At 38.9% G+C, this 25,192-nt stretch overlaps 3 protein-coding genes across 3 annotated transcripts in view; all 3 read left to right on the top strand.

Moving 5' to 3' along the window:
- LOC306964355 (NLR family CARD domain-containing protein 3-like) overlaps positions 1–1,107 on the top strand; it is a gene marked incomplete at its 3' end in the record, with an annotated part of 52,983 nt that extends 51,876 nt beyond the window's left edge. Inside the window, exons 12-13 of the mRNA XM_079558347.1 lie at positions 569–811; positions 986–1,107. Of these exons, the coding sequence (XP_079414473.1) occupies positions 569–811; positions 986–1,107 (365 nt within the window). The remainder of the gene's footprint in view (positions 1–568; positions 812–985) is intronic.
- The window catches only part of LOC306964895 (interferon-induced very large GTPase 1-like), a 470,425-nt gene that overhangs the window by 148,619 nt on the left and 296,614 nt on the right, over positions 1–25,192 (top strand). The window lies entirely within an intron of this gene.
- Positions 3,716–10,687, top strand: LOC306963946 (uncharacterized protein). Its single transcript, XM_079557723.1, has 4 exons — positions 3,716–3,981; positions 8,249–8,404; positions 8,730–8,822; positions 10,311–10,687. Exons 1-4 carry the CDS (start codon positions 3,850–3,852, stop codon positions 10,629–10,631), a joined length of 702 nt encoding a protein of 233 aa, XP_079413849.1. The 5' UTR covers positions 3,716–3,849; the 3' UTR covers positions 10,632–10,687.

Below are 25,192 nucleotides of genomic sequence, written 5' to 3'. Positions count from 1 at the left end.
AAAATAAAAAACATGATTATGATTTACATTTAATAATTCTAATAAACAAGGGTAATACATTCTCATGAATATGATGCATAAATACTCATAAACATGATAAATAAATAATGATAAACATGTATAATGATTACTAATATACACAGGTAATGGTGAAGTTGATTACTCGTAAACATTTGTTTTAAAAGCTTGAGTTCTTTAGTTATGAATTATCTTGGACACAAGACTTTACGTGAACAGAGCTTGATTTGTTAGGTTTTGGATTTTGTAAAAACTAGACATCCCAGTGCAATCACTTACCATGCGCGGCTTTAGTAATGATTACTAATTTGGGTTTACAGTGATCGATCAGTAAATCGAGAGCTTTGCCCCGACTCAGCTCCCTCTTCACCACGACAGACCGATACAGCGACCGCAAGTACAATGAATAAGATCAAAAATAGACATTTAAACCACCTCCTCTAACAGACACAAGATATTGTGTAAAATGCAGTAAAATAAGTATAATATAGTAGTAGAATAGCAGAAGCTTAGTCTCTACAGGAGAATAACTGCTGCATCTTCTCTCCAGATTTCTGTCAACTCTTTTTGGATTCAAACTCGGCTCAAACTGAACTGAAACTGTCTGACAACAATAAGAAGGCAACACGTGCGGGAGACGAGCAGCCGTATCCAGATCATCAGGACAGATTTGACACTTGGCCTCAGCTTCTGTGTGGCCTTGGTCTGACTGGGCGCTGTTACTGGGAGGTCCAGTGGAGTGGACATGTTTATATATCCGTGTCTTACAGAGGAATCGACAGGAAAGGGTTTGGTAATGACTCTGCGTTTGGATTTAATGCTCTGTCCTGGAGTCTCGAGTGCTCTGAATGTGGTTTCTCTGTTCATCATAAAAAACAACAAACCCGCCTCCCTCAGCCCGGCTCCTCCTCTGGGACAGTAGCAGTGTATGTGGACTGTGCTGCCGGCTCTCTGTCCTTCTACACAGTCTCCCCTGAGCAGCTGATCCTCCTCCACACCTTCAACACCACCTTCACTGAGCCTCTGTTCCCTGGGTTTATGCTCTCTGATAACGGCTCCTCGGTGGCTACGTTTACATCAGTTACATAAAAACCAAAACTCGGTGATGATTTCTGATTGACATTACCTGATATTGATATAATCGGATTTCTTTCTGATCTTTCACGCCTGTGCATTATTTAATTTTTAATTTTTTTTATTTTATTTATTTCATTCATTTAAAAATGCGACAACAGCATTTAGCATGAATGAAAAGGAGCAGAAAGAAGTAAAAACTTATAATGTCTGCCCCTAATCAACACAAACTCATTTACAGTTCCGGTTCATTTAAATGTTAAACTGTCTCATGCAGCCGTCTTTCTTTTTTTTTTTTTTTTTCCATGACATCAAAACACAAAACACATAAAGTTGATCTGCTACTCCGCAGTATCATATTTTTGTAACATTGATGATTTTACATATTTCTTAAACACATCAATGGAAATAGATGTTTTCACTTTGCAATCAAGACTGTTCCACAGAGTGACTCCTTTGATTGAGATACATCTTTCCTTTGCTGCCGATGGAAACCTGGGTTTTGTAAAAATCTCAGTACCTTTTAGTTCATTTCTGCTTTTTCTCTTATTGAATCTGCTTTGTAAATTATTTGGTAAACTTTCCAGATGAGCTCTATACATGTTTTTTGAAAGGTTAAACTGTGTGTTTTTAGTTGTATGAATAAAGGATTGGTCTGGTCTCTGTATCCACTTCCACTGGCGACTCTAATCGCTCTTTTCTGTAACAAAAACATGTGATTAATGTATGTTTTGCAGGCACTTCCCCACACTTCAATGCAATAGGTCAGATATGGAACAATCAATGAGTTAAACAACAAAAACAACTGTTTAGCTGTTCTTGATATAGTTGATATGAACGTGGAGTTGAATCTGTAACTCATGAAATGCTTTATTATGTTTTTTAACTTTAATGACCAACATTGCGATGTATTTTGGGACGTTTGTAAATTGATTTTGAGTTTGGACATTCTGAGCACTTCCTGGACCCTATATTCCAAACAAGTGTGAAACATGAGCTGCGTACAACTTCAGACGAGGAACAAAAAACAAACAAAAAAAAGAAAAGAAATTCCTTTGTCAACAAACAATTGTTTAAGAAAATATTAATTTTAGGCTTTGTGACATTTTGTTAAATTGTTGAAACTGCAACTTAAATTCTGTTTAGATAATTGTTGCTGCCCTAAACACCTGAAGCGACTGGACTGTTTGTTGAATTGAAGATTTTTTGTTCTATTCGCAGAAGCTTCTTAGCTCTTGTGGTCAGAAAAAGTAACAAGTAAAGCCAAACTCGACATGTCTCCCATAACACTAAGGCCCTAAAATAGAAGCAAAACATCCTCAAATCAACCAACTCAGGCCTGTCGGTTTAGAGCTTCACTAAATGAATACTTCCTGGGCGACTGAGAGCCCCTGCAAACATAATACTTACTAAAGCATTGTTATATTTTTTGGTATTGTGTAATCATAAATGAATTTTAAAAAGTTGATTTAATCTCTCTTCTGTGTGTTATTGCTCTCCTAAAACAGGTTCTGTATCTTTTTAGTTTTCAAAGCTGTTTTAAGTGGCACATTCATAATGAACTCATGATGAACTAATCATGAGATCATTTTAGTTGTAAGATTATACAAAGTTTGGTCCTTGGCGTGGTTGGTTTCTTCATGCATGAATTCATCATGAATTACGATGAAATCATGCATGAATTCATGTACTCTTAATATAAAGCGTTACCAAATGATTTAATTGAATTACAAAACCATGGGTATCGACGAAAGTAAAGTTCCGGCACCGCTACTGAAAAGCGGGTATCATTACAGTAGGGGTATAAAAAAAAACAGAACGATACCAAGCTCTACTCTCTTCCCACAGAATCTCTTCATCTGCTTTGTCCTCTCTGTCTGCGAGGAGCGTCAGGTCTAAGGGCGAGCCTCCATGATTCACAGACTTAAAAACAGAGTTTAGCATTAGCGACCACACTGTAATAAGTGTATTTAGGCCTTTACACCAAAGTCATTTATTACTTTGACCTAAAGTTCAAAATGAAGTTCTTCTCCTGCGTATGGTGTGACGCATTCAAATGTGCGTCAAGTGCGTGACGTATTATCTCTGCGCTCTCTGAAACGCTACTTGTGAATATCATCGGTTTCTGGTGAATTTTGGTAAGTTTTTCCTTTAAAGGAATAGGCCAGCGTTTTTACATACTAAGATATGTTCTTACCTCACTTTAGACGTGTTAATATATCCGAGGAGTAAAACGTCCGCGCAGTAACTCCTAAAGACTTCCCCGCTCACTTCCGTCAATAACCTTTAGGAGTTACTGCGCGGACGTTTTGCTCCTGTATCATTACGCCTCACAATATAGTCCCCCTTTTTATTTGCTTATAAAATCGACATGTTACATTTCTGTGTAAATATACTTCGCATGAAAACACTTCACGTAACTTTATTTAAATAGGGAACACGTGGAAGAGCTTGGTAGCTTCTATCGTGAGCTTTTTTGGAGCTATGTGACATGTGGGAGAGGCTGCGTATGTGTGAGCGCACGGACAAAGACCAGACGGGGATATATTAACTCGACTAAAGTGAGGTAAGAACATATTTTAGTATGTAAAAACGGTGGCCTATTCCTTTAATATATCAAGATTCTACATCCTTTATGTTTTAGATCAAAATAGCCTTTTCTTTTCGCGTCGATAATTGTAAAAAGTTACGCATTAACTCAAGAATTCTGCCGTACAAAACGGCAATGCACTGAGCCTGAGAACTCCAACTCCCATAATGCACCGTCCGTGTTTCGCCCGCTCTTTCCTCTGTTTTCGGATCCTGGTTCCTCCCCCTTCTCTTCTCTCTGCAGTTGGAGAGACGCCATTACCGAAGTTGCCGAGCGGTCAGAACAACCCGACAACGTGCGTAAGTTTGTTAAATCGTGTAACTTTTATTCTGGACGACTTGCCATTTATCGTTACTTTGCGCTGTGAAAGTTTCTGTGGATAAATGGATGTCTGGTGACCGCGTTCGAAAATTGGTTTATTTTATGCATTTTAACGATGCTGGCGCTTTACCCAGACGATAAACCAACCGGATTTAGGCTTAAAATGCAATATATTTCCAGTGAGATTACTTTTTCTCTACACATGTCAGATAACTTTACCAACCACGAAGGCCTGTTGGCTGTATTCCACAGAATAGTAACGTACATGCTGACGACTTCGCGTTTAAAAAATGTTCTCCGCTTAGCCACAGTCATGGAATCACGTGAATCGTGCAGATCTGTAAAAATAGTAATAATAATGCTTATGTAGTTCACAACATTTAATATTTAGCTGTTTCTAATGTGAGTAAATGTAAAATAAATTTGGTAAGTTGACATTAAGTTGGTGGTATTGACTAAGTTCTATGGATTAATGAAATAATTTCACTGTGGACTACAAATTTAAACACACCTGACATTGCACATTTACTTTTATTCTATTTGGAAATACTTTTTCTTTTTTTTCCCTGCACATGCAAGTCTAAATGACAGCCATTATCTCATTTTTACACGTAATAATCAACCAGAGGCTGTTTGGAATAAAACAAAGTAGTGAACATATTTAATTTTATTTCTCTTATAGATGACGTGTAATTGATATTTATCCTGCAAAACAATTCTAAGCCTATCTTGGAGGACTTTGGACAGGAATATCTGAGGTGAGTTATTTAATCTGCTACTTTAACTCTTGTAGAAATAAATTAATAAGTGCATTGTTAGTTCAGTGGGTTCCACTTTTTTGTTTTCTTTTTCAAGTGGAGATTGAATGTGTAATTGTAAAGACTGCAACCACACCTGTGAAAGAAGATCACTGCTGCTGAAGCACTACAAACTTGTGCATGGAATGCTAGTTGTCCATTGCGCAATAGGAGGGACTCCCTACCTTCGGTGAGATCATTGAGATGGCCATATTCCAAAACACCATATTTTATAGGATGGGTGGATGGTATATTGAACTTTTATTTAATCATTTTATCTAAAACTGTCTCCACTTAAGGAACTTAAACTACTGGAGCTAGAAGAACTCTTGGACCTATATCCACTGGTGGACTACAGAGTTGGAGGAAAGCAGCTTGTGTCATTAAAGAGGGGGTATTATGCTTTTTTCAGCCACATAGCACCAGTCTATATCACACTACAATGATGACCAAACCTTCTGTTGGTCTGTCAATGCAGTAAATTAGAATAACTGCCTTGTATAAAATTGCTCTTTCAAAATGGCGTTAGCAAATGACTTGAAATAGGCCTCTGTCTCTTTAAGAACCTCTGACCCTTTCCGACACGCCCCCTCCACACGCTGTCTGTGGCATCACAACAACACTGCGCTCGTTTTCTCAACAGTATTGAAACTACGATCGGTGCATTTTAATTTTTATTGTTGGAAAGGAGCTGCTGTTTATCACTTTGGGAACAATGGCCACACAGGATATGATTTGGAGACAAACCTTCCACACCGGACGCTTGGAAGGGGCTCTTGCCTGAAAAATAACTGCTGTTTGGAGGCTATCTCTTTGTAACTGCCCTATGGATCTCTAACTATACCCCCATGGACGACACCAGGATCTGCAGGAGCCCAGACCATTCAAAGACGGACATTATCTGTGCAGGTGGACAATGGTTTTTACCCCGTTAGCTTGTTATAATCGACTACAGCTCATTGTTGATGAAAAGTCTGTAATAAACCACAAATGTGTAAAGCCAGGCTCATTGTGTGATCATCGTAAAGGCTGCTTCGAGTAGTTGCTGCTTTATTGACGTTATTTGTGCATAATATGCTGCCTGTTTTCAATGAATGTTGTGAAGGTGAAGGTTGTTAGCTTGTCACGGCTAATAGTGCCTTAGCTCCGGGAGAAACCACTCGGCTACGACTCACTGTAGATGAAATGTGAGCAATAAACTACACAATCAACAAGCCAGGCTCCGTGTGTGATCATCATAAAGGCTGCTTCAAGCAGTTGCCTGTTTTAGTGACGTTTTCAATGCATAATATGCTGCTTGTATTCAGTAAATTTTCCCGTTAGCTTGTCGCGGCTAGCTTGTTAGCTCCAGGAGAAAACCACTCGGCTATGACCCATTGTAGATGAAATGTGAGCAATAAACTTCCAAATCAACAAGCCAGGCTCCGTGTGTGATCATTGTTAAACGGTTCTTTATGTGTGTGGTGGTTTTATTGACTTTATGTGTGCATATTTCTCGTTTTCACGTGATGACTCGGGGTTTAGCTTAGCATTAGCTTTCTCCGGAGGCTCTGTGCATCATCAAGGCCCAGCGCAGAACCAGACACTGAAATAAGTGTTCTTGTCACCGGTTTTAATCCTGGGTGTTTCGGTAACAGAAACACTGATGTGTGTCTTTGTAAAAGTCTGCTGTGGCTCCGGTTCACAACACATGGAGCTAATCCTCCATGATGACTCTGTTTACATCTTAGGGCTAGACACTGCGGGGAGGGGGTTCTGCTGAGGAGCAGTGGTTGGTTACTCGGCTGGTGACGAAAGGTCGGAGGCGTATCCTGGAGGTCGAGGGCGTTTCCTGAAGGAATCAGGCGTTTTATCCCTAAAATGGCCGCCATCAGAGTTTCTACAGATTACTCGAAAATACGTGAATGTGCTAAGGCAACACTTCAGGCATGTTTTTAATGAGGGAATGACTTAATAACATGATGTAAAGCTTGAAAAAGTCCATTTTGCATAATACCCCCCCTTTAAAACGATACATTCATGTTTAAAGGGTATGAAACTCAAAATGGATTGTTACATTTTTTTTTCAATTATAGAATCTGCCTGGCATTTATGTATGTTTATTTCATGTATAGCATTATTTATACACCACAAGTTCTCAATGTGTTGTTCACAATACCAATAAATTTAGTGGCCAGTCAAAATATTTTTTGGGGGGTTGGACTAGTAGTTAGTTTTAAGTTGGGGCTGTTGCCAGAGAAGTTTGGGAAACGTTTGCTTTTAACTTACTCTGTACTTTATGAAATTTACACATATACACCCATACATTATGATTAGTTATAAATGTCATGTCAGTTCACTCTACTTATGCAATATCTTTTTGCATTCATTCTTTCCAGATTTCCATGGCGATGGAGACTTCCCAACCTGCACGACTGAAAGTCATCTTTGGTGACAACAATATTGAGAAATTGACTCTTCTAAATGGAATTCCCAAGTCTGTTGAGGAACTGATTGATGTGGTTCAGAACACCTTTGGACTGACTGACATTCGTCTGCAATACATGGATAAAGACTTCGGTAATGATTTTTTCAATCTTAGTTCAACTAATGACCTGACAGATATGGGAACAATCAAGGTCATAAAACTGGAAATAACGCCACTTGTTATCACAGTCACCGATGTAGCTACACCAGGTACCTCACGTGAATCAGATGAGGTTAGCTCTGTGGCATCAAATGACACGATCCTTTTGTCATCTCCCGAGTCCAATACAACCCGTAAAGAGCAGTGGCTAAGTAAGTTTCCCATAAGACAGTTTTCATGACACTGAAGTCCAGTTGGCAAGAGGAAATATGGCATACCACGCCTTCAACAAAGTGTTAACCCTAAACACAAAGCCGAAGTCTGACATCTTGAATGCTCTCACTGAGGACATGTACAAGTACACCCCATACCCGACAGATGCTCATTTTAGTGAAGTGGCAAAAGCACTGATTGAAAAACATCCTTGCTTGAAAGAACCTGGGTCATTTAATGGTGCTTATGGATGGAAGCACAGACTTAAGTACAAAATGGGGAACTACAGAACCCAGCTGAAAGTTCTTGGATGCCCCGAGTTGTCCATTAATGCCAGATCCAAAGATAACAAATCTGTTACCAGGAAGATGAAACGAGCAAGAAGGGCAGAGGCCAACTTTTACCCGACCTTACCTGTAGGAGAGACATGTGCTGCTCTTGAAAGAGAAAGACTAGATATATTGAGGGAAATGCAGAAACAAAACAACGATCAAGCTGTCCGTGACAAAATGGCCCGAACGTTTGCCTATAGACGACAAGAGGTGGTTGACCAGCAACCACCATCTGACTTCAAGGACAGATGGCAGCCCTTTTCAGTCAGCGAGAGGTAGTGTCCTTTCTAACTGCCTAGTTTGGCAAATTTGTACGTTAACACTCCTTTTGCTTCAGGTGAATGAAGAATTCCACAGGCTTGTGGCCCTCCCTCTCGAGTCCAAGTTTTTTGAACAACTTGACTTCTACTCCAGTGGACTGTTGGCATTGGCAAGATCCAAGAAAGGAACTGCAGGGGCCAAAATCACTCCTATCCTGCACACATTTGACCAGGTAATTGACTGCTTTAGTCCTGATTCTGTCCTGCTGTAAGCTGAGCGCAGACTTATTGACCCTTTTTGTCCAATTTTGGTCAGATTTTTTTGCTGCTCTGAGTCGGCCTTAGTTTATCTATTTTTTTCTTTATTACTTGAAAATAGTGCACAAAACACAATGCCATCCATGAGTTTCACTGGGAATTTTATTTTTAAGCTTTGACACTTAAACGCAATTGCATAATGTGAGTAAGAGTTCCTCCTAATCATAATTGACCCCTTCTCCAAGGTTCATCTTATTGTCGAATTGCTGCTTGATATTAATTGTTATATTTATATTTCAGGCTGAAGACATCAATCTGAAGAGAGAATGTCTCCTGAAGGCCCTTGCCATTGCTCTTGGGGAGGATACTGGTGATCTTGTCAAGGAATTTGTGGTAGGTAACATATTTTCCTTACAACCTGCCTCTTGTGATTTTATGTAACTGGATTGTACTTTGAATTGCCTTGTGTGTGTGTGTGTGTGTGTGTGTGTGGGGGGGGGGGGGGCGACTGAATTTTGCTTTGCCTTATGGATAACAGTTATCTTCGCAACTCCCGGTTAAACCGTGATGCCGTGATGCAGACTTCCACTGTTCCGACTCCCTACATTTGGGGCTCACACCTCCCCACCTGCCTTCAGCCACACACTTCCCCGCTGTACAGTCTCTCGGAGCCTCGAAGGCCGGACGGGATAGTTAACCGCTGACCCTGGGACTGTACATCAGTCTAAAATAATGATATAAAAAAAAGAAGCGACATGGGCAGCTCAAATGTGTCCAAATGCTGCCCTCTTATGGACAAAAAAATGTACTGCAAGGGCAGGGCTGCCTTTAGCTCTGGGCAACTCTGCACACAGGTGACTCAATCTTGGATAACTGAACATGTGCCTTTCGGGTGACTCGTGACTGCGCAAACTACGAAAATGCAAACTTTACTATGTGCATCAATAAACGTATTACTAGTAAGGAGTAATGACTAGATTAAGGACACTTACGTTCATATTAACCCACACGCACATTCTTAGAATAAAAGGCTGAAGCAACCGCTTCACACACACGCTACTGTGCAGAACTAGCTCAAACAAGCAAAGGCAAAGTGGGATGTACCATGTTAGGGGTAACTAGCAGGGGACCTGGAACAGTCAACCACTCTAATCACAGGGGGGTTTTACAAAGCGCATGTCCGTTATTTGAGCTACTTCCTGTATATCCTTTAGACACCAAAGACCCCAAATGAGGGCTAGCTTTTGCCACTTTGCTTTGAATAGACTAGCCTTGAACACAACTCCAATGACTTTACAGACCACTGGTAAATAAAAAGTTTATCCGACAGAAACAAAATGGTCGTGGAGTCAGATCATAATGGATCAGGGGAAACTTAAACACTGGACTAGCATTAACATGGAGGAGGCTAACAAAAAGAGCTCTGGGAATGAGAATGCGAACAGTCGTCAACACTTAATCAAAAGATAAGCGAGAAATGTTAAATACATCAGAACAATGTTATGCAATGCAAAGCCAGTGCTGCTATTGGGTTATTTCCCTGTTCATATAAACATAACGTCTTCTTCACAGTAGGTCACAGTAGGTTGTTTTACAGTTTTGTTTATAATGTTTTAGACAAATCTTCATTTTTACCTTGTATGTTTCATGTCTGTGAGTTAGCACATAGCTGATTAGCCGGCGGCGTGATGTTAAACTCTTAATAGTTGACTTTTTCGAAAACTCAACGCTAAATATACATGGGATTTTTTATGTTTGACCCCGACTCGTGACTGTGAGGGGGGGAGACTGTGGAGCTCGATTGTAAACTCAGCGCTTAATTTTAAATTCCAATTGGTTGGATACCGATGCATGTCATAAATATTTGTCTGCTCTCTATAGGACAGTCCGCAAGATGACCTTCAGGTCGATTTGGAGCAGGTGACCATGGCGGTGTTTTCCATTCGACCAGAAGGATGTATCGAACTTCCTCCGGAGGACATTGGTATCGTTATCGAAGGCGTAACAGTTTTAAATGGACTCAGCTCTGTCACATCTGCTTGTGCCCTACTGCTCGGTTTGATCTACATTCTCAATCTTGCCTACCCTAAAAGCATCCGTTACACTCTCGAGGTTTTCCAGAAAGTTTTTATGGGGCTAGATTCTCAGAAAATGTCCCCAAAAGTACACACGCTCTTAGGAAAACTGCAAAGTGCAGATTAATGGTCATCCTAAGCCTATGAACATATTTTTGCATTCAGTGTGGTAAGTTTTATAAAGCTGACAGTGTTATCAGAAATTTGAAAAAATAAGCACTTTATCAATATTCCAGAAGTCTGTTTTCTTATTATTATTTATTATGTCAATTTTATTTCTGCTGCAGTACAATCTGAATCAAAAGAGTAAAAGACTGGTTTTCTTTTTGTTTTCTGCTGGAACTCTGCATATGCCCTGTAGAAATTGCTAAATGCATGCATGATCATCTTAAGCTTGTCTACATCTTGGTGCATTCAGTGTTTTAAAAGTTTAAAGGGGTTATAAAACTGAGTGTTTGAGAAGTTTGAAGAAGTAATCCTTCTTTTTAGACTGGATTGTTTATTGCTGGCACAGGAGGACAATCTGAACTAAACTGAATATAGTAATGGAGGCTGTACAATATTCAATTGAAATGTTCTGAAAACCATTGTGAGATGCAACGTTACTGTTACAAATAAATAATTTGCAGTTACAACCTTTATTTTACATCTTCACATCATTAGTTAACTTGCAAGATGAATGTTGAAAAATAAGGTGATCCAACGTAAAAGCTTTAATAGGATTGTGAGAATGTTTAGAGTGGGGCACTTGCAAAATTTTAAGTTGAACCAAAGTATAGATGTGGATTAGAATGTACAATGATTTTGTTACAAAAAGGTAAAAAAAAACTGAGTTGTTTTTGTGTAAAATTTAACTTTAGAATAAAGCTGAGTTTTAAATTCAATTTTCAGAAAATAATAATTCAATTGTATATATCATTTTAAGCTGAAAGAAAGTAATATTTTACAAAACATTGAATGAATATTTAACTTTAGTCTGACTAAAAATATAAGTTAGGTTCAATATAAAATTAAAAGTTGAAAATACTTAATTTTTTTTTAAGTTGGTTCAACTAAATTATTTTTTTCAGTGCAGCAGAGGTCAAAATTAGCAGTCAGCACAGTCAGAGTTTAGCATTAATGGCCTGGAGAGTCAGTTTAGCAGTAGCGGCCAGCACAGTCAGCGTTTAGCATTAACGAGTGGAGGTTAAAATTAGCTACCTGCACAGATAGAGTTTAGCATAAGCAACTGACCGGAGTTTAGTATTAGCGGCCTGAACAGCAAGAGTTTGACATTAGCGACCAGAGATTAGCATCAGCGACCAGCCGAGTGTAGCATTAGCATTAGTGGCCAGCACAGTCAGTTAAGCAGAGCAAGTGGTTAAAATTAGCAGCCAGTACAGTTAGATTTCGCATTAGCGACCATCAGAGACTAGCATTAGCGACCATCAGAGACAAGCATTAGCGACCATCAGAGTTTAGCATTAGCGACCAGCAGAGGTTAAAATTAGCAGTCAGCAGAGTTAGAGTTTAGCATCAGTGACTAGCAGAGCTTAGCATTATCGGCATTCAGAGTCAGTTTAGCATAGTGACAAGAGGTTAAAATTAGCAACAGGCACAGTCAGTGTTTAGCATCAGCAACCAGAGGCTAAAATTTGGAGCTAGCACAGTCAAAGGTTAGCATTAACGGCCAGAGATTTAAATTAGCTACCAGCAGAGTTTAGCATTAGTGGCCAGAGGTTAAAATGAGTAGACAACACAGAAAGAGCTTAACATTAGCGACTAAACAGAGATTAGCATTTGCAACCAGCAGAGTTTAGCATTAGCAGCCAAAGGTCAAAATTAGCCACCAGCACAGCTAGAGTTTAGCAAATGCGACTGACCAGAGTTTAGCATTAACGGCCTGAACAGTAAGAGTTTGACAATAGCAATGGTAAAGATTAGCATTAGTGACCAGCAGAGTTTAGCGGCCAGCGGTCAGTTTAACATAGTGTCCAGAGGCTAAAATTAGCAGCCAGCACAGTCAGATTTCGCATAAACGGTAAGCACAGTTTAGCATGCACAACCAGTAGTTTAGCATTAGCGACCAGGCGTTTAAATTAGCAGGCTGCACAGAGTTTAGCATTAGCGACCAGAAGAGTTTAGCATTAGCGACCAGAAGAGTTTAGCATTCGCGGCCAGCACAGTCAGATTTAGCATTAGCAACCCGCAGACTTTAGCATTAGCGACTAGCACAGTCAGAATTACCATTAGCAACAAGCACATTCAGTGTTTAGCATTAGCAACAAGAAGTTAAAATTAGCGGCACAGTCAGAGTTTAGCATCATTGACCAGCAGAGTTTAGCATTAGCTGCCAGCAGAGTCAGATTTAGGATTAGCGACCAGAGTTTAAAATTAGCAGGAGCACAGAAAGAGCTTATGTGTATCATGCTATTTTAGCCATTCAAAAGTTAAGTATAGGCATGTATATGATATATTGTACCTCTACCACTATGGAGCACTCATTTTTGTGATAAATATAAGTGTTTTCTGGAGTTATTTTTCAAACCCGGAGGACACAACGCTTCGATTCAGTTAACTCCGCCCCCTCTCTCTGCACATACTTTACCGTAATATAAATAAACAGCAATAAGTGAAGTTACTTCACGATGCAGTTACTGTATAAGGAGTTGACATCTGCAACACAGCTTCATAAATGGCTAACACACGTGCTAACACACAAGCTAACACACAAGCTAATACACACGCTAACACAGGTTTGGATTGACTCACCCTCTGGTCCATCGCTGTTTACATTATGGGACTCGCGTTGGTTATGAAAGTGAATCCACTTTGATTCTGGTGAAGGTTCACCAAACATCCATCAGAGACAGTCACAGAAAAACAATATTTTGGTGAAAGTCGCCGAATCCTGTAGAAAAAAAAACAACTTCTGACGAGTGGCCTCTTCTTTAGGAAGGTTGAATAAAGTCTTCGGGCCCAAACACGCTTCTTTATCTCCGTGACATTATCGTTAGGTAAGAAAAAAGAACAGGTGTGTCCAGAAAAGGTGACAACGAGCTCCATCTTCACAGCTGCAGCGCAAACATGACGTCTGTTCAAACATTACATTACAGATGTCGAGCACTTCCGTTCCGCTGTGACGACACAACTGAGCAAGTCAGTCTTTCACCAGGAGAGGGCGGAGCCTCAGAGAGCAGGATTCAGGAGGATTACTGAGAGCTGCGTGAATGAAGCCACAAACCACTCTGGGGGTGTTTTTGATAAGGAAATAGCATAACAACGTAGCTAAAAGCTCCAAAAAGTCGATTTTCCATGATATAGGACCTTTAACATTAGCGACTAACCAGCGGTTAGCATTTGCGACGAGCAGAGTTTAGCATTAGCAAGCAGAGGTTAAAATTAGTGGCCGGCACAGTTAGGGTTTAGCATTAGCAACAAGCAGCGTTTAGCATTAGTGACGAACACAGTCAGAGTTTAGCATTAACGGCCAACAGAGACTAACATCAGCGACCAACAGAGTTTAGCATTAGCGAACACAGGTTAAAATTAGCGGCCGGCAGAGTCAGCGTATAGCATTAGCAATCAGCAGAGTTTAGCATTAGCGTCATGAGGTTAAAATTAGCGACATGCAGAGTCAGAGTTTAGCATTAGCGACTGACGAGGTTAAATTAGCGGCCGGCACAGTCAGAGCTTAGCGTTAGCGACCACTACAGTCTAGCATTAGCGAGAAGCAGAGTTTGGCCTTAGCAACTCAACACCACCGCAAACATGAACATTAGCAACAACACCACAGCAAACATGAACATTAGCAACACCACAGCAAACATAAACATTAGCAACAACACCACAGCAAACATGAACATTAGCAACACCACAGCAAACATGAACATTAGCAACACCACAGCAAACATGAACATTAGCAACACCACAGCAAACATGAACATTAGCAACACCACAGCAAACATGATCATTAGCAACACCACAGCAAACATGAACATTAGCAACACCACAGCAAACATGAACATTAGCAACAACACCACAGCAAACATGATCATTAGCAACACCACAGCAAACATAAACATTAGCAACAACACCACAGCAAACATGAACATTAGCAACAACACCACAGCAAACATGAACATTAGCAACACCACAGCAAACATGAACATTAGCAACACCACCACAGCAAACATGAAAATTAGCAACACCACAGCAAACATGAACATTAGCAACAACACAGCAAACATGAACATTAGCAACAACACAGCAAACATGAAAATTAGCAACACCACAGCAAACATGAACATTAGCAACACCACAGTAAACATGAACATTAGCAACACCACAGCAAACATGAACATTAGCAACACCACAGCAAACATGAACATTAGCAACACCACAGCAAACATGAACATTAGCAACACCACAGCAAACATGAACATTAGCAACACCACAGCAAACATGAACATTAGCAACAACAACACAGCAAACATGAACATTAGCAACACCACCAGAGCAAACATGAACATTAGCAACACCACAGCAAACATGAACATTAGCAACAACACCACAGCAAACATGAACATTAGCAATTCAACACCACAGCAAACATGAACATTAGCAACAACACCACAGCAAACATGAACATTAGCAACACCACAGCAAACATGAACATTAGCAACACCACAGCAAACATGAACATTAGCAACACCACAGCAAACATGAACATTAGCAACACCACAGCAAACATGAACATTAGCAACAACACCACAGCAAACATGAACATTAACAACACCACCACAGCAAACATGAACATTAGCAACACCACAGCAAACATGAACATTAGCAACACCACAGCAAACATGAACATTAGCAACACCACAGCAAACATGAACATTAGCAACACCACCACAGCAAACATGAACATTAGCAACACCACAGCAAACATGAACATTAGCAACAACACCACAGCAAACATGAACATTAGCAACTCAACACCACAGCAAACATGAACATTAGCAACACCACAGCAAACATGAACATTAGCAACACCACAGCAAACATGAACATTAGCAACACCACAGCAAACATGAACATTAGCAACACCACAGCAAACATGAACATTAGCAACACCACCACAGCAAACACGAACATTAGCAACAACACCACAGCAAACATGAACATTAGCAACACCACCACAGCAAACACGAACATTAGCAACAACACCACAGCAAACATGAACATTAGCAACACCACAGCAAACATGAACATTAGCAACAACACCACAGCAAACACGAACATTAGCAACAACACCACAGCAAACATGAACATTAGCAACACCACAGCAAACATGAACATTAGCAACACCACCACAGCAAACACGAACATTAGCAACACCACCACAGCAAACATGAACATTAGCAACAACACCACAGCAAACATGAACATTAGCAACACCACAGCAAACATGAACATTAGCAACACCACAGTAAACATGAACATTAGCAACACCACAGCAAACATGAACATTAGCAACACCACAGCAAACATGAACATTAGCAACACCACCACAGCAAACATGATCATTAGCAACAACACCACAGCAAACATAAACATTAGCAACACCACAGCAAACATGAACATTAGCAACACCACAGCAAACATAACCATTAGCAACACCACAGCAAACATGAACATTAGCAACACCACAGCAAACATAAACATTAGCAACACCACAGCAAACATGAACATTAGCAACACCACAGCAAACATAAACATTAGCAACACCACAGCAAACATGAACATTAGCAACACCACAGCAAACATGAACATTAGCAACACCACAGTAAACATGAACATTAGCAACACCACAGTAAACATGAACATTAGCAACACCACAGCAAACATGAACATTAGCAACACCACAGCAAACATGAACATTAGCAACACCACAGCAAACATGAACATTAGCAACAAGCGTTTAAATTAAATGTCACAAATTAAGTCACAACCATTTAGTAAAATGTGTTTTCTAATATTGTGCAGCGCTGCATAAGGATGGAGGTGGATGAGGTGAATGTGCTGATGTAGAAGGAGATTGTAGAAGAAGTAGCAAAGTGACAGTATGTGAGAAAGGTCGTATGGACGTGTGTGATGCAGAGGATGTATAAAATTAACACTCACCAGTGACGTCTTCATCAGACGCTCGTCCAGCAAAGGTGACATAAAATATAAACATCCATAATAGGGAAGAAGAGGTGAGAGGAGGGAGGAGGAAAGTGACAGAGTGTGTTAGAAAGATAGTATGGATGTGTGTAAGTCTGCAGAGAGCAAGAGCAAACCCTAACCCTAACCTGACCATCAGCATCAACACCAGCACCACTCACCGGGGACGTCTTCATCAGATGTTTGACTCCAGCAGAGTTTACTCACCCTGAGCTCCTCTTGGTAGAAAGTCCTCAGTCCGTGATCCAGTGCTGGATTCTCTGAAAGAAGCAGTGACTTCTCAGAATCACATGACTCCAGACCTCATCAAGTCCCACTCGTAATCTAAAATAATAAAGAGCATAAATCTGGACCAGGGAGTATTTTTCTATAGATTAACCTCTTAACCCCCACCTGAACAGAGCACATTTCCTCCACTTTAGCTTCACAGGAATCTAAAAAACTTTGCTGACTCTAAAAAAGCAGCAAAAATACAGCGAAAAAATGAAGAAGGAAAGGAAGGAAAAATCTTAGATCAGTTTTGTAGGTCTTAGCTTTCAAATGAGGCGTTACACTGTCGCTCCCAAGTCGAGAAGCTTTTAGGTTTGGGTAAAGCAGAACAGAAGAAAGGGGTTAAGGCGGGGGTTAAGAGGTTAAAGCGTTTCAGTCTCAGTCGTCCCTGATTTCACAGATTTCTGTTCTTCTTAAATATTAAAACATCATTTACATTTAGCTCCTTTAGTTCCTTTAAACATATTAACACGCAGGTCACACAGATTTAATATTTAACAACATCACACGGCTGATCTAAAAGGGGATTTTGCCGATATTAGCATGTAGCCACCGTTAGCGCCGCTTTAGCTGGTGTTAGCATAACATTAGCATGTAGCTTACCTTCATAGTTGTTTCGCGGTGTCTTTTCTGTTTAAAAACAGCCTGGCTCCTCTGAATGATTCCATTAGTCCCACCAGAGGGCAGCATTTGTCCACATGTGTCCTCATCGCGGCTCTGAAACCTTTAATGATGATCTGGAGCGCGCGCTGCTCCGTGAGGCGCCGCCTTCGTCTCACCTGTTTCCTTCAGGAAGCGGCTCATTCCCGCCTTCACAATAAAAGTGCACTTCCGGTCTGACAAACTCAGATAAATGGCCCGTGTTGGGCAAGTTACTGTAAGGCAAGGGTGTCCAAACTACGGTCCGCGGCCCACTTTTAATTGGCTGTTGCAAATTCCATTTTTTTTTTTTTCCTTAAATGAATATATATGAAATAAGTGAAAATCCATTAATAGAAAGCTGTGATTAAGGCTGTTGTTTTTTCTTTTACTTTAAGTATATAGGCTATATGCACAGTTTTACTACGTGACGCCTTCCTGGACAGTCAGCCAAGACAGTAAGTCCCACACAAATAAAGAGAAGCTCAGGATCTGGTTAAGGACGAGTTACTGATGGAGTCACGTGTTACAAACATCATGTTCACTGTGAATCCAGCCCCAAAGGAAACCCCAGCTGTCGTCAGGGGCGGAGCTTTTATCTTAGAGCTAAAAGCTAGTGTTAAAATATGATTATATGCTTTGTAGAGCCTCAATATGTGACGAGGTTCATCGATTTACCTTTGGAAAATAAACAATCAATATAAAGATTATCAATGAATTAAATGAAATGAAACATCCACAATCCTTCCCTTGAATCCAACAAACCTCTGATCTGATCTCTCATTAAATAAGATCATCTCGCTGCTTCTTTCCTCTTTCCTGTTCACAAACAAAACATTACAAACTAGATTATTGTGTGAAGCTGAAGAACTAAAACAGAGCTCTCTCTCCATCTAGTGGACAATTAGGGGAGGAAGTTAAACATTATTATTATTAACACAACCTTATTTACAACAAAAGAGAAGGATGTTTTTATTTGTTGTGAATGTCGGCGACACGAGGCCACAGTTTCAGACCCTGCACTTTGTCCAGAGTCACAAATGTTTTTCTCAGAGTTATTATGTGAACAAGGACTGGACCTTCTGCTGAGCACGTGTTCAGACTGACATCATAAGCTGCAGTACTAACCTTCACCTCTAGGTGAGCTCATTGGACCACATTTAAAACAAAGTGATTCCATGGCAAAGGCTGGATCTAAAAAGTGTCTCCTTTTCCTTCACCTTTGACCTCATGAGGTTCAGACGCTGCAGGACCTCACAAATCAAGGACAAACTTACTGATTTATCGATTACTTTTGCAGAACCTGCTGAAAAAGCTCTTTTGCTTTTTCTCTGAACGTTTGGACATCGTGGGAAAAAGCCCAGTTTTGTTTTGCACTTTGATCAAGACCCAGTAACGAGTACATGTACTCAGAATACTCATCTAAGTAACGGGTAAAGGTACTCTTTCATTTGAGGGTAGTTAGAATATATTTAGATTCAAAAGAAACGCTGCAGTGCTCGATCATCTCAGGTTTATCTTCATCATAATAAGAAAGAAAAGATGAAAACAGAAGAGTTCAGCTCCGTCGCTCTGAGGACGTACACAAAGCGTTTTTCCTTATTAATGTTAAATAAGTTCATAACAGGCGATTAACACAAGTTCTCAGTCTTTATGCAGGAATATAATGTGAATCACGATTTGCCTCTGCAGGTCAGTAGGTGGCGCTGTGTGTCTCTCCATCACGTCCTGCAGCATCAGGACCGTCCTCACCCTGAGGCTCCTGATCAGCTTCAACACCATCAGGTCCTGGAACATCTCCTCAGACAGACTCCAGATCATGAGGACAGACAGAAGATCTGATCTACAGGAACCCCCCAGGGCTGTTCCCTCAGCCCCAAACTCTACAGGAACCCCCCAGGGCTGTTCCCTCAGCCCCAAACTCTACAGGAACCCCCCAGGGCTGTTCCCTCAGCCCCAAACTCTACAGGAACCCCCCAGGGCTGTTCCCTCAGCCCCAAACTCTACAGGAACCCCCCCAGGGCTGTTCCCTCAGCCCCAAACTCTACAGGAACCCCCCCAGGGCTGTTCCCTCAGCCCCAAACTCTTCAGGAACCCCCCAGGGCTGTTCCCTCAGCCCCAAACTCTATAGGAACCCCCCCAGGGCTGTTCCCTCAGACCCAAACTCTTCAGGAATCCCACAGGGCCAATAATGGAAAGCTGCAGACCCGGAGCCAAGACCAATCTACCGTGAAAAGCGAATCCACTGTGATAGTGCGCCCTCTGCTGGTAAAGACGGATATACGACGGTATTTAGCTCATGTTTTACAGTTGTATCGTTGGGATTATTTTGTGTAATTTAGAATGTGTTGACATGTAACTTAGTTTAGGCACATGTACTATTATTGTTTATTATGGTTAGTTTATTAAATTAAAACTGTGTGTTTTACTCATTTCATTGTATTTTGTAGGACAGAGCCTTCATTTGTTCAATAAGGGACAGAGACAATATTTTGGAACAAAATCACATTTTTATTGTGGTAATGGCCATTGCTGTAATCAGTAAAGAAAGGAGAGAAATCATAGAGTTAATAATGTTAGTTTGCAGATGCAATAACACAGTAAAAAACAACATTTGTACCGTCAGGGTCTTCCCTGTTTCCTAAATTCAGCAGCAAAACAAAAGATCAGCCTGCAATTGCATTCTTGGGTAGCATGTGATTGGGATTATATATTGTTTGTATTATATTATATATATATTATATATATATTATATTATATATTGTTGTTTTTACTCATTTACAAAAAGAATGAACGCAATCATGAGCAGAAAATGAATGTGTCATGTTAGCTTTATCAAACAACATTAATGTGTCATGTTAGCTTTATCAAACAACATTAATGTGTCATGTTATCTTTATCAAACAACATTAATGTGTCATGTTATCTTTAAAACAACATTAATGTGTCATGTTAGCTTTAAAACAACATTAATGTGTCATGTTAGCTTTAAAACAACATTAATATGTCATGTTATCTTTATCAAACAACATTAATGTGTCATGTTATCTTTATCAAACAACATTAATGTGTCATGTTATCTTTATCAAACAACATTAATGTGTCATGTTAGCTTTATCAAACAACATTAATGTGTCATGTTAGCTTTAAAACAACATTAATGTGTCATGTTAGCTTTATCAAACAACATTAATGTGTCATGTTATCTTTAAAACAACATTAATGTGTCATGTTAGCTTTATTAAACAACATTAATGTGTCATGTTAGCTTTAAAACAACATTAATATGTCATGTTATCTTTATCAAACAACATTAATGTGTCATGTTATCTTTATCAAACAACATTAATGTGTCATGTTATCTTTATCAAACAACATTAATGTGTCATGTTAGCTTTATCAAACAACATTAATGTGTCATGTTAGCTTTAAAACAACATTAATGTGTCATGTTAGCTTTATCAAACAACATTAATGTGTCATGTTATCTTTAAAACAATATTAATGTGTCATGTTAGCTTTATCAAACAACTTTAATGTGTCATGTTATCTTTATCAAACAACATTAATGTGTCATGTTATCTTTATCAAACAACATTAATGTGTCATGTTAGCTTTATCAAACAACATTAATGTGTCATGTTATCTTTATCAAACAACATTAATGTGTCATGTTATCTTTATCAAACAACATTAATGTGTCATGTTATCTTTATCAAACAACATTAATGTGTCATGTTATCTTTATCAAACAACATTAATGTGTCATGTTATCTTTATCAAACAACATTAATGTGTCATGTTATCTTTATCAAACAACATTAATGTGTCATGTTATCTTTAAAACAACATTAATGTGTCAGGTTAGCTTTAAAACAACATTAATGTGTCATCTTATCTTTATCAAACAACATTAATGTGTCATGTTAGCTTTATCAAACAACATAAATGTGTCATGTTAGCTTTATCAAACAACATTAATGTGTCATGTTAGCTTTATCTAACAATATTAATGTGTCATGTTAGCTTTAAAAAAAACATTAATGTGTCATGTTAACTTTATCAAACAACATTAATGTGTCATGTTAGCTTTATCTAACAACATTAATGTGTCATGTTATCTTTAAAACAACATTAATGTGTCATGTTAGCTTTATCAAACATTAATGTGTCATGTTAGCTTTATCAAACATTAATGTGTCATGTTAGCTTTATCAAACAACATTAATGTGTCATGTTAGCTTTATCAAACATTAATGTGTCATGTTAGCTTTATCAAACAACTTTAATATGTCATGTTAGCTTTATCAAACAACATTAATGTGTCATGTTAGCTTTATCAAACAACATTAATGTGTCATCTTATCTTTATCAAACAACATTAATGTGTCATGTTAGCTTTATAAAACAACATTAATGTGTCATGTTAGCTTTATAAAACAACATTAATGTGTCATGCTAGCTTTATCAAACAACATTAATGTGTCATGTTATCTTTAAAACAACATTAATGTGTCATGTTAGCTTTAGCAAACAACATTAATGTGTCATGTTAGCTTCATCAAACAACATTAATGTGTCATGTTAGCTTTATCAAACAACATTAATGTGTCATGTTAGCTTTAAAAAAACATTAATGTGTCATGTTAACTTTATCAAACAACATTAATGTGTCATGTTATCTTTAAAACAACATTAATGTGTCATGTTAGCTTTATCAAACATTAATGTGTCATGTTAGCTTTATCAAACAACATTAATGTGTCATGCTAGCTTTATCAAACAACATTAATGTGTCATGTTATCTTTAAAACAACATTAATGTGTCATGTTAGCTTTAAAACAACATTAATGTGTCATGTTAGCTTTATCAAAAAACATTAATGTGTCATGCTAGCTTTGGCAAACAACATTAATGTGTCATGTTAGCTTCATCAAACAACATTAATGTGTCATGTTATCTTTATCTAACAACATTAATGTGTCATGTTATCTTTAAAACAACATTAATGTGTCATGTTAGCTTTATCAAACATTAATATGTCATGTTAGCTTTATCAAACATTAATGTGTCATGTTAACTTTATCAAACAACATTAATGTGTCATGTTAGCTTTATCTAACAACATTAATGTGTCATGTTAGCTTTATCAAACATTAATGTGTCATGTTAGCTTTAAAAAACATTAATGTGTCATGCTAGCTTTATCAAACAACATTAATGTGTCATGTTAGCTTTATCAAACAACATTAATGTGCTATGTTAGCTTTATCAAACAACATTAATGTGTCATGTTAGCTTTATCAAACAACATTAATGTGTCATGCTAGCTTTAGCAAACAACATTAATGTGTCATGCTAGCTTTATCAAACAACATTAATGTGTCATGTTAGCTTTATCAAACAACATTAATGTGTCATGCTAGCTTTAGCAAACAACATTAATGTGTCATGCTAGCTTTATCAAACAACATTAATGTGTCATGTTAGCTTTATCAAACAACATTAATGTGTCATGCTAGCTTTAGCAAACAACATTAATGTGTCATGCTAGCTTTATCAAACAACATTAATGTGTCATGTTAGCTTTATCAAACAACATTAATGTGTCATGTTAGCTTTAGCAAACAACATTAATGTGTCATGTTAGCTTTAGCAAACAACATTAATGTGTCATGCTAGCTTTAGCAAACAACATTAATGTGTCATGCTAGCTTTATCAAACAACATTAATGTGTCATGCTAGCTTGATCAAACAACATTAATGTGTCATGTTAGCTTTATCAAACAACATTAATGTGTCATGTTTGCTTTAGCAAACAACATTAATGTGTCATGTTAGCTTTAGCAAACATTAATGTGTCATGCTAGCTTCATCGTTATGCAGTAAAAGGTTAAGTCAGCTGGTGCAGTAGTAGTAGTATAGCAGTAGTAGCAGCAGTATTGCAGTAGTACTCGTAGTATTGGTGCAGTAAAAGGTTAAGTCGGCTGGTGTAGTAGTCGTATAGCAGTAGTAGTAGCCATATTGCAGTAGTACTCGTAGTATTGGTGCAGTAAAGGGTTAAGTCAGCTGGTGTGGTAGTAGTATAGCAGTAGTAGTAGCCGTATTGCAGTAGTACTCGTAGTATTGGTGCAGTAAAGGGTTAAGTCAGCTGGTGTAGTAGTAGTATAGCAGTAGTAGTGGCAGTATTGCAGTTGTACTCGTAGTATTGGTGCAGTAAAGGGTTAAGTCAGCTGGTGTAGTAGTAGTATAGCAGTAGTAGTAGCAGTATTGCAGTAGTACTCGTAGTATTGGTGCAGTAAAGGGTTAAGTCAGCTGGTGTAGTAGTCGTATAGCAGTAGTAGTAGCAGTATTGCAGTAGTACTCGTAGTATTGGTGCAGTAAAGGGTTAAGTCAGCTGGTGTAGTAGTCGTATAGCAGTAGTAGAGGCCGTATTGCAGTAGTACTCGTAGTATTGCAGTAAAGGGTTAAGTCAGCTGGTGTGGTAATAGTATAGCAGTAGTAGTAGCCGTATTGCAGTAGTACTCGTAGTATTGGTGCAGTAAAAGGTTAAATCAGCTGGTGTAGTAGTAGTATAGCAGTAGTAGTAGCAGTATTGCAGTAGTACTCGTAGTATTGGTGCAGTAAAAGGTTAAATCAGCTGGTGTAGTAGTAGTATAGCAGTAGTAGTAGCAGTATTGCAGTAGTACTCATAGTATTGGTGCAGTAAAAGGTTAAGTCAGCTGGTGTAGTAGTAGTATAGCAGTAGTAGTAGCAGTATTGCAGTAGTACTCGTAGTATTGGTGCAGTAAAGGGTTAAGTCAGCTGGTGTAGTAGTAGTATAGCAGTAGTAGTAGCAGTATTGCAGTAGTACTCGTAAGATTGGTGCAGTAAAAGGTTAAGTCAGCTGGTGTAGTAGTAGTATAGCAGTAGAAGTTGCAGTATTGCAGTAGTACTCATAGTATTGGTGCAGTAAAAGGTTAAGTCAGCTGGTGTAGTAGTAGTATAGCAGTAGTAGTAGCAGTATTGCAGTAGTACTCGTAATATTGGTGCAGTAAAGGGTTAAGTCAGCTGGTGTAGTAGTAGTATAGCAGTAGTAGTAGCAGTATTGCCGTAGTACTCGTAGCATTGGTGCAGTAAAAGGTTAAGTCAGCTGGTGTAGTAGTAATATAGCAGTAGTAGTAGCTGTATTGCAGTAGTACTCGTAATATTGGTGCAGTAAAAGGTTAAGTCAGCTGGTGTAGTAGTCGTATAGCAGTAGTAGAGGCCGTATTGCAGTAGTACTCATAGTATTGGTGCAGTAAAAGGTTAAGTCAGCTGGTGTAGTAGTAGTATAGCAGTAGTAGTAGCCGTATTGCAGTAGTACTCGTAGTATTGGTGCAGTAGTACTCGTAGTATTGGTGCAGTAAAGGGTTAAGTCAGCTGGTGTAGTAGTAGTATAGCAGTAGTAGTAGCAGTATTGCAGTAGTACTCGTAGTATTGGTGCAGTAGTACTCGTAGTATTGGTGCAGTAAAGGGTTAAGTCAGCTGGTGTAGTAGTAGTATAGCAGTAGTAGTAGCCGTATTGCAGTAGTACTCATAGTATTGGTGC

Source organism: Gobius niger (genome assembly GCF_951799975.1).
Source record: "Gobius niger genome assembly, chromosome: 6".
Classification (NCBI taxonomy): Eukaryota; Metazoa; Chordata; class Actinopteri; order Gobiiformes; family Gobiidae; genus Gobius; species Gobius niger.
The sequence above is the reverse complement of the archived record's forward strand: the minus strand, read 5'-3'. Positions and strand labels throughout refer to the sequence as shown.